This window comes from Microchirus variegatus (assembly GCF_963457635.1).
Source record: "Microchirus variegatus genome assembly, chromosome: 14".
Lineage (NCBI taxonomy): Eukaryota > Metazoa > Chordata > Actinopteri > Pleuronectiformes > Soleidae > Microchirus > Microchirus variegatus.
This window is the reverse complement of record NC_139815.1, coordinates 338,729-349,671: the sequence shown is the minus strand read 5'-3', so window position 1 is coordinate 349,671 and position 10,943 is coordinate 338,729. Positions and strand designations below refer to the sequence as shown.

Here is a 10,943-nt window from a genome sequence, read left to right as displayed (position 1 = left end):
CTGGCCATAAAATCCTCCTAATATGTCACAGAGACTCAGGAATAATGTTCATATAACAAACTGAACTCACCAACAACAACAGTACAGACAAAATATTTGCATTAAAAAATATATTTTGCAGACTGCAAATCATGTTTATGTTTTGGCATGTGGCGCCACCTACTGCCGTCTACCAATCATTGCAGTCAGTAGAGTCTCAGCTCCCGAGCAACCACGGGTTGCCAGTTATGTCAGAAAACAAAACCTAAAAGACCTCGGTATTTTGAATTTCAATGTAGTAACCGTTTTTGGCCACATTCTTACATATGGCACCTTTAAATCTAAATCTAAATGTTAAATCTAAATAGTTTAGCTAAAATGTAAAATAAAATATATTTATATTGAAATAAAATTATTGGACATTTCTTACAGATGTTTTCAAGAAAAGCAACAGAGAAGAAAGAAAATGCTTTCGGCTGTACATAACTACGGTGGCCCTGAAGTGCAAATCACCAACACGATTGCTTTTTGGGCCCCATGAGTATGTTTTCTTGCAGTACCCAGAGTGGCCACCATGTTGTGTCCTTTACTTTGTTTATTACCTATTTATTGGCCTTTATTCATGATAATAGAGTGACATTTCTTCACAATTATATCAGTTATGTTTAAATATTAAATTAAATATGCAAGTATAAAATAAAAAAACACTGATATTGATGACATTGATCAGTGATCTTATTTTAAAGCACATTCTTATAATGTAACAAAGATGTAAAAGTGGCTTTAAAAAAGACTTGGTGCTTTAGTGGACAGTGGTTTTACCGTGAAAGTTCAAACAGAAATAAAACACATGCACTTATGTCATACCCAAAAGGTCATTTGTTTATTTTCAATAATAAACTGTACAGTGTAAAAAAAAACAAAAAAAAAACAACTTAAAAACACAAGAGTAACAACAACTTGTTTCCTTCTGAGGTGGACACTTAAGTTTCCAACAACTGCAATAAAAGAGTAAGAAAAATCCACAACCCCCATCCTCCATACTTATTTACATACAGCGTTTTACATTAAATTCTTTACTCTTATGTACAGATTTAAAATAATAGTAAAACAAACAGTTTTTTCATCAAAAATTTATAAAATATATACAGAAATGGTAAAAACTAACATCAGCATTGACATGATTCTGCTCATATTGATGAGGGGTTTTAACAGCTCTGTTGTAACAAGCGCTCTCCATTTGTTCACCGTCCCTGAGTCACTTATTCTGCAGTGAACAATTTTGGGTTCTTATGGTTACAAAGTTCCTGGATTATGAAGTTTAATCTGAGGCTTTGCCATAGATTTTCTTTCATTACTCTGATGAACCAGCAGAGGGCGACATTGTCCCAAAAAACACATATGTTCAGTAGTCAGGACTTGGTTTTCTCATTAACAAACTAAAGGGTTCCTTCATAACATTAGACTTTTTACTTACTGCCTTCACACTTGGTGGGAATCAAACCACATTTTCCACTTATCAAAATGTAATAAAACAATTTGATTCATTCATTCACTTATTTAAAATCTAAAGCGGTGGCCAGACGACAAAGTTCTCCCAGTTCTAGACAAGGGTGTGAGCGTGTTCTCTGAACCTGAGGTCACAGGGCGTTTCACAGGTGGACGGTTTCAGATGACGACACTGGTGCCACTGCGAGAGCTCTTGTCCTGAGAGAGACACACTAGCTTTAGATTCACTTTACTGGCAACAATATAGCATCACCTTAAATAGAACTGTGTGTTTACAGTGTGTGTGTGTGTGTGCGTGCGTTTGTGCTTGAAGTGCAGTGATTAAAGCAGCGACTGTCTTACAGTGTAGCGCTCGTTCCTCCGCGCTCCCGGCTTCTGCCCGGGCTCGTACTCGGTGTAGCTGGGAGGTTTGTCTCCGTAGCCTCCTCCTCCGCCTCTCCTCCTCCCTCCTGCTCCTCCTCTCCTGCTGCTATCCTCGTCATCCGAGCTCCACGACTCTTGTCTCGGGCGCCGCGACGCAGGAGGGGAGTAGTTTCCTCTGGACCTGTTGTCGAACAGGTCGTCCCTGGAGCGTGAGCGGGGGCGGTCCATGCCTCCTCGCGCGCCGTTGTAACTCCGCCCATCCAGTGAATCTTGGCTGTGGCTGCGGGGCATTCCTCTCGATCTCGGGGGCGATGGGTAACGGCGACCCGGCACTCCTCGATCGTCACGGCGACCGAAGCCGCTGCGGCTGCTCTCGCTCGAGCTCGGCGGGCGTGTCTTGGGTGCGGAGGGTGGCATTCTGCTGTGGGGGGGCTTTTGCTCACGGATTGGCTGAAGTGTGATGATGCGACGGTCGACCGGGCCGTCGTCGAGGGCAGAGATCATGCTGGGGGGCCCAGGGGAGAACGGTATTGGGCCAGGCATGTGCTGCATGGGAGGTGGCATCTGCTGCATGTGTGGGGGGGCAGGTGGCTGAGGCTGGGGGGGGGGGGGGAAAGAATGCATAAATACTACTCCTTGAGGTCATTTTAAAACATATTTTATATACATTTAACTGTATTGTATTCCATTATTTATAGAGCTGAAACAATTCATTGATTATTAATCTGTTACTAAATTAATTGTCAACTATTTTGCTCATCGATTTGAAGCTTTTTTTCATGATTTAAACAAGATTTCTGATTGTTTTAGCTTCTTAAATGCGAATATTTTTTCGCATTTGTGAACAAAAACAATTTCCAGGTTTGCCAAACACTCAACAACGTTTTGTAACATTTTATGAACCAAACGATTCAACAACTCTAACCATTTGTTTTGTTTTTTTTACCTATCGTATTTTTTTTAATGTTCTTTTAGATTTTTAAGACAATTCTTTTTATTCTTCTGGTCATTTCCTCCACAGCTTTCTTCTAACCTACAAATACACTTTTATTCTTCTTAATGTTTATAACTATTGTTTATTTCAACACTGTATTCATACCACCTCACTTGAGATGAGTGTCTTTTTTCCCCCTTTAACCTAATTCACATTCTTGGAATAAAACATTAACATGAATTTGGAAATCTGCAGACTTTTTAAAAAGGTTTCAGTAGCAAAACCAATTGTAACTAACGAAGTCTGGTCTCATTTACAGCCTGTATTTAAATAGATTAATAATGCAGCCCTGAGAAACAATGGATACAATTATAGTGGAATAAAGTTGCGTACCTGTAACAAAGGGCTGTTCATGTCCATCCCCCTCACCTGGCTCTCCAGGTAATCAAGCATGTGATTGGTGTTGGAGGGCGTGTGGGTGCCCATACTGGGAGGAGGAGGCATGCTGTACGCTGAGGACTGAGGAGGAGGAAGAGGCATCGGCTTCAGAGGGATGCTCTTCCCTGAAACTGATCCTACACAAGCAAAGACAATTCACAGACACAAATGAGCGCGTGTGTGGATGAATATCTACAGACAGTGTTCACAGTGACAACATGTACCTGGGTAGAGAAGTGGGTTCATCTGGGAGGAAACGTGGCTCATGGGTCCGTACACAGGTTGCCCTCCTAACCAGGGCGTCATGGCTCTCTGAGCATCCTTCATCATACGATGCTGCATCACAGCTGAAATATTAGCAGAGCAAATGTATGATTTAGACTGATCTCTTTAAGGACTCATATTATCCCCTATTTCTCCAAGTTAAGCGAGTTCCCTGGTGTCCTAATGAACATGTCTGTGACATGCGTTGGTCAAAATACCTTAAGGATGAAGCACCACAGCAGTTCAATAGGCAACATGCACAATGGAACTTCTGCCGGGCTGCTTCCGGTAGGTCGTGTTGTCGTTGTGATTTCCCGGAGACGCTAGTGAGTCGTAGAGTCAATTTTGTTTGTAAAAAAATAGGCGGAAGAGAGACGGTTATCGTATCAAAAAGTCAGAACGTCAGCCCTACATTGTTGTGTACCCCTTTGCACAAATTTGTCCTACTGGAAGCAGCCCAGCTCACCGGTTGCTAGGCAGAAGTTCCATTGTGCACGTAGCCCATTCCTCTGCCAAAACAACCCTGTTCAGAACGCTCGCTTTTGAGCGCGCATCTCTTTAAATGCAAACGAGACACAGGAAACTACGTCAGCGTCACTGAGGCTTCGGCAGCTAACAGCAGTTAGCATTTGGAAAAGCCGTCATTTACCAACTCTAGAGTCTCTATAACCTATCCAGAGAAAAGCATTCATGCAGCTCAGGAATGTGGACACATCCTCAAACATCCTTCAAATGTGGGATCTGTGGTCAAATCTGAGATACATTCAGGACAACATGATGAACACAGCTCTGAACATGAGATAATTGTACTGTACCAGGTACAAACAGGTTCTTAGAGTCCCTGTTTGTACCTAACCCCAATCTGCCTTTGTCAGTATTTGGACTATGGAAGGAAAGGGAAAAAAAGACAAACACATGCAAATAACATGCAAACTTCACACACTATTTACTCTGTAAATGGTTAAAAAAAGAGGACCAGACTAAGGGGCCGTCCAAACGGAAATCGGTTTAAGTGAATATGCATACTTTGAATCGTAAAACAAAGAGAGGACAAAACTAAATCTAACGTGTACAACATCTTCTTCTCTGTTTTTTTGGTGTAACGTTACAGTGCAACTCATCTTACTCTCTTTTATTTCTTTGGGTTCTTTGTGGACGGAGATATTTCCTGAAACAATGGCGTGTTTACAGGAAATTCTTTGAAAACCGCAAAGGAAAAAGATTGTTTGATTTCAACCTGTCCAGACACAGTAGACTCCAACATGTTGCCGTTAAGTTGAGTACATACATTATCAGTTTTCCCCACCGCAATCAATACAACTTATTATTAAAATGCCTTAAACTGTCAATATTTCCTACCTTTTTCAGGACAGCAGCACTGCTGTGGGCAGCAGGGACAGCGCACATAGCAGCAGCACGCCTGAGGGCAACACTGGCAGCAGCAGATACAGAAGAGGAGGATGAGGAGCAGGGCGCCAATGACGATGAACAACACCGTCAACCAGTCTGCGAGAGAGGAGGAGGAGGAGGAGGAGGAGGAGGAGGAGGAGGAGGAGGAGGAGGAGGAGGAGGAGGAGGAGGAGGAGGAGGAGGAGGAGGAGGAGGAGGACATTCAGTACAGAAGACACCGTGAAACTTTGGCATTACTTTGGTTTGATCGTTCTTTTCATTTCCTTACGGTAGACGATGAGTTTGATTTCTTTGTCAGAGTCTCCGCTGGTGTCTCCAGCGGCGTCCACGGCGCAGAAGTAGACGCCGTTGTCCCACCACATCACCTCATTGATCACCAGGTCAGCATCTGTACACACACACACACACAAGGAACAATAAGAATGAGTCATATTATGAATAGAAACTGTGACTGTATGAAACCTGGCCCCACGTTTGAGCTGTGGCCAATTCCTCGTTCGAGTTGACTGAATTCTTTGTAAGTGGCTTCTCTGATCAAAGACTTTTGAAAAAGGGCTTCGTCTAATGGTAGTTGGTGTAAAAAGGCAGATTTACAAAGAGTACAAATGACATGTGCTAAGCTCTCTACAATTTAAAATATTAATACAGTAACAGTTGCCGGCTGAAATGCTGTAGCTATACCAGTGTTTTACCCATTTAGACACATACAGTGTCGATTTTTGAAGTAAACATTGAGAATTTCCCTTTATAACTAATAATTATCTCAATAACAGCTATTCTGGGGATTAGTTTCTTTGCAATCCGTCCTCCTGCCAGTGCTAACACAAACATAGTGATAGTAAGAGTCTTACTGCTCTCAGTGTATTGGCACTTACATAAGAAGGTTAAATAACTTACTGAGGAGTCAAATGCAACAACAACTACAAAAACATACTCAATACAGTTTAAGATAAATACAAATATCACAAAATACTGTTGGAGGAACATTAACTTTTAAAGGCAGTATAGCTGCAGCTACTGAATATTTTTGTAATCGTGTATTCGACCAATTATTTTTCGATTAAACTAGGACACACAATTATTATTATAATATATATATATATATATATTTTTTTAAACCGATTACTCGATTCATAGAGGAATAATCGGTAGAATACTTGATTGCAAAAATATTCGACAGCTGCAGCCCGAGTAAGCTACATTAATTCAGCTAACATAATGTTTACGTTAGCATGTGCCGGCAGTGTTAGCAACTGGATGCTTTGGGCTCAGATGCTGAATCATTGAGGACGTGCTGTTGTGATACGCCAGTTGTTGTTTACAGTGGTTACACTGCACCATATTGGCTTCTTGTTTAAGTGTGAAAGGGTCCCACACTTTGGACATTTTCTGCCTTATACAGCCTGTTTCACTCTCCGTCTATCCCATCAGCTGCAATGTGCTGTGTGCATCTGCTAAAACGGTCCATGTGGAACAATGATCCCTGTGCTGAACAAGCCGTGCGAGATAGGAATTAAAGCTCCCAATTAACGCCTTTTTTTGGTGTGTATCTGCGACATTACTTCGTTTACGAAGCCCTGAAGGTTCTAAACAAACAGTTAAGCCACTGCTGAGAACGCTGTGTTGTATCTTAATCTCAGGCTCAGTGAGATCTCTGAAAAAACCCGGTCCGGTTACATAAACACCGGTTCTCCTGAACAGCAGATCCTCCTGCTCCGGGCACTAGTTCGGGCACATCCGGTTACATACATTGAACCACAGAAGAAGAATAACGTCCGTTGTGGAGGTGTTTCACGAGCAACAGTGTCTTCTGACTCTGGGTCTGACTCTGGGTCAAAGGTCGTCAAAGGGACTGAGGCGGGGAGTCGTGAAGAAGCTATTTTTAAACACTGTTAAAACAATGTTTTGATAATGAGGAGCAGTGCATCCACCGTTCAAGAGGGGGGAGCTGTGCTTCTGAGAGCTGGTGTGCTGAATATGTCACTTCCGGGTACTGACGGTTGGGAAATATCTACGCTGGCTGACCAATCACAACACAGTCTGTCTTCTGGGTGTGAGATTTCAGTCTGAAAGCGTGGCTGACGAGAGCTTCAGTGAGTTAGTACTAGGAGGTTTTTGAGCATAAAAACAAGTTAATGTATGTAAGTAGACCTCTATAACTCACATATATGTGCAACAGGACCATTCTATGTGAGCTTTAAATGAATACTCTAGTTTTGTTTTTGGAGCGTTGCAGCAGACACGCGTCACCATCGCATTTCTCTAAATTGTGCAGCAGAGAATATAAAGATTGGCTGCATGTGTGTTTGCATGCACTCACTGTTTTGGATGGTGATTTTGCGTTGGCGATATTCTGCTCCCAGAATGGGCTCATTGCTCCCTCTCTTCTGGATCACAGTGCGCACAGTTCGCTGTCGATCTGGACAATCGTTGGCCGGGTCCTGTCCTAACTGTAGAGAGGACTGATACGCTGCGAAAACAAAGACACAAAGACACCGGGAATTTATTATTCACACAATTAATCACAGTCATTTTCGACAAAAAGCTCAGATTTCACTACCACTGGTTATGTTTGACCCCAATGTCGAAATTTTGACAATGATACTGACTAAAAATCGTGCGTGGATCAAGCACACAATTCTACAGTATTTTTCACACAGTGAATGTAAATGCACAATGCGTTTTCCCAAAATTCATTTAGCAGCGGTGGTGCAAAGCTGCTAAAATTTCCACTCATGATAATCATTCATACATTGCACAAATGAGCACCAAAAGGTGTCAAACGTTAACACGTCAACGGTAACGTACGTTAACGCACGATACGTTTCCATAACATGCGGCACGTGTGTCTTTTTCCGGTCAGTCGTCATGGAAACGTGTCATGCGTTAACACGCGTTAAACTTTTGCACAGCACTAAGTAAGAGTGGGTGTCATTCAGGACACATTCAGGACACATTTAGGTCACATTCAGGACGCTTGCGAAACACTTTGCGAGCTTTGATTGGATCACTCAGGACGGTTGCTACTCCGTGGTCTGAACAGGGTCAGGACATGGGGACACGTCTGCATTCACACAGGTAAAAAAGAACGTGGCTACATTTGTCTCACAGCACCTCTGAGAGGGGTTTGAGTAGCTGGGTGTCATTCAGGACACATTCAGGACACATTCAATATTGCAAAACACTTTGCAAGATTGGATCACTCAGGACGGTTGCTAATCCCTGGTCTGAACAGGGCCAGGACATCCAGTCTCGGTGATCCTATCACAAGTGTGACTGTTCACACCTGGAATCAACAATGTGTCCTGGATGCGTCTCCTCACATGAAATGGGCTCTAACATCTCTGCTCTTTATTCACACACACGCCGACTTCATGTCTGCGTCTGTGAGAGTAAACTGATTTTAATGGTTTTGAAGGTTAATCCGTGTCTGATGTGATCGAGAAAAATCCATTTAGGGAAAGAAATCTCAAAACTCCAACCCTTGTGTACAGCCAATTTGCAACTTAACTTTTAATTTAGTTTCCTTCGTGGCCCTGGTTTGGTTCTTTCCGATTCGGGTTTCTATGATTTGTATATCTTGTAATACACAGTATATCAGGGGGTGAAAGTGACCATTTGAAGGCTCCCGGAGGGGAAATGATTGTTTTTTTTCTTGCATGTGTATTTTGTATATGATGACGGACTTTGTGAGTTCAAACCTGTTTATCTGACCAAAGCGAATACAGCTACAGCTATAAATGATCCCTGAAATTATCTCTCACATGCTCAGAAAATACAACAAATGTATTATAGGATAAGACAAACTCAGCCACAGATTGCAGTGCAGCAAGCACTTCACTAGCATAATCAACTTTATTTACAATAAGGTCACTTATTGAGGTTAATAAGTGTCTGTTGGCTATATTTTCAGTCTGGCTTTTATGTAGCGTCTTACTATTTTAAACGTATGTATGGTTTATACATATTCGTCTTTACCTTTGTTTACTCTGCTGCATCTATAATTTATTGCTTGTATTTAAATTGTTGTCAGATTGTTTTGTTTCTAAGAAAATAGATTCACTCACAAGGCAGAAAAAAACAAGAGCGAGAAGAAATTACATTCAAGGAACTAAGCTTTTCCAGGACATTTTACTCCATGACTGGAAAACTGGACAATCATTTTCCATGTTTTCTAGGTTGTGTGAGAGTTAGAGCTCATAATCAACTAATCTGTAGATTATATTCATGATCAATCGCATAATCGTTTGGTCCATAAAATGTCAGAAAACGTTAAAAAACTTTGATCGGTGTTTGTCAAACCTGGAAATGATGATGATGTTCTCGAATGTCTTGTTTTTGCTAATGATTTCTTAGTTTTACGGAGCAAAGAAACTAAGAAAATATTCCCATTTCAGAAGCTGAAACGATCAGAAATCTTGTTTTAAATCTTGAAAAAAAGCTTCAAATCGATAATCGAAATAGTGGACGATTAATTCAGTAATAATTGTAATTGTTTCAGCTCTACCGAGAACCATGCCTCCATATATGTGTATATTCTCTTGTATCGTGTGTGTGTGTGTGTGTGTGTGTGTGTACTCCAAGTCTTACATGTGGAGTAGTATTCCAGCACAGGGTCCTTGCAGAAGGACTTGAACCTCCAGGTGACCAGGACATCTTGAGGGTTTGCAGACGTGCTGTAATCACAGCGGAGGATCACTGAGGCGAACAGGGCTGTGGTTCGCTCCTGCTGGGGAACATTCACCTGAATACAGACAGACACTGTGGAGGGACAGACAGGCAGACGGATTACTACTACAACTACAACTACTACTCTGTGTATTTGCCTGTAGCATGAGCTGCCGGGCAGAAAGAAGAGCAGTGACGTCAGACTGAAACAATGTGTGTGGTGGTTTCTCTGAGCAGGAGTTTATTATTTCAAAGTGGAAGAACCAGAAAAACAGGAGACACAGACTACAGACACAGGAAATGCTTTACTCTGAAACCATCAACAACTATTCACAGAGATGGAATGAAACCTGTTGACTTGAACTGTCCAGGTCAGTGACTTTAACAACAAAATGTAAGACTAAAAGTCAGTAAAGCACATAATTGAAACACTATATAGCCACAATAATACACAATTAGTTGCTAAATCATCCAAATACAAACAAGTAATATAGTATAATGTTAAATGATGAAATACACTAAAAACATTTCTCTCCTCTTAGCAGACTTAACCTTAAACAAACATGTAAGTAATGAATGAAGGTGAGACTGAGACAAGATAATCATCCAAACACAGTCACGTGACCGATACCTGCAGGGTTTGGTTTTTTTAAAGTCTCAAATTGGAAAATGAAACAGCGACTTCAGTGAAAACAGTCAAAATAATTGTTTTATAACATGTTGAAGGTAAAATGGACGTGGTTTTACCTTTGAGTATCGACGACAGGAGCAGCGCGGCGACGACACTCCGCATGATGACGACACAGCTGCGGCGAACACGAGCACAAAGTGTGAAGATTCACACAGTCACAAAGTCACAAAGTCACAAAGTCAAAGAAATGAAATAAAATAATAAAAATTAACTGAACTAAAACAAAGTGTGTCCCGCACTTAGAGCTGTAGCTCAACACAAGCCTTCATTGTTGTGTCTTCTTCTTCGTTTCTCAGTCTGTAGCCACGCCCCCGAAACAGGTAAATCAGTCCCAGTCTGTGACGTCATCAGGTACGTTCAGAGAAACCCCCCGAACGTGGGAAATATGAGTACTCATTTCCTCCTCCTCACTTTTGTGAAGGGAAGAACAAACACAAAAAGAATTCAGAAAGAGTTCTGAATTCAGTTTATTTACTCAACAATGTGACGTTTATCATTTAGTTTTGTAGGAAAACTTTTATTTATTTATTTATTTGTAATTTTTGGTCCAAAATTTGACAAAAACGTCATTCTATACCATGTCGTCCAAAATTTGAAAAAAAAAATGTGACCCAAAATTTTTGGTCCAAAATTTGACAAAAACGTCATTCTATACCATGTCGTCCAAAATTTGAAAAAAAAAATGTG

The 10,943-nt window shown here is 41.3% G+C and overlaps 1 protein-coding gene across 1 annotated transcript; it reads right to left on the bottom strand.

Moving 5' to 3' along the window:
* Positions 1-1,647: 1,647 nt before the first annotated feature.
* On the bottom strand, positions 1,648-10,358 carry ildr1a (immunoglobulin-like domain containing receptor 1a; the record flags this gene model as incomplete). The annotated part of the gene is made up of 9 exons (XM_083900991.1): positions 1,648-1,686; positions 1,831-2,448; positions 3,179-3,360; positions 3,448-3,570; positions 4,847-4,993; positions 5,166-5,285; positions 7,218-7,367; positions 9,488-9,658; positions 10,313-10,358. 9 exons carry the CDS (start codon positions 10,356-10,358, stop codon positions 1,648-1,650), a joined length of 1,596 nt encoding a protein of 531 aa, XP_083757117.1.
* Positions 10,359-10,943: the final 585 nt, after the last annotated feature.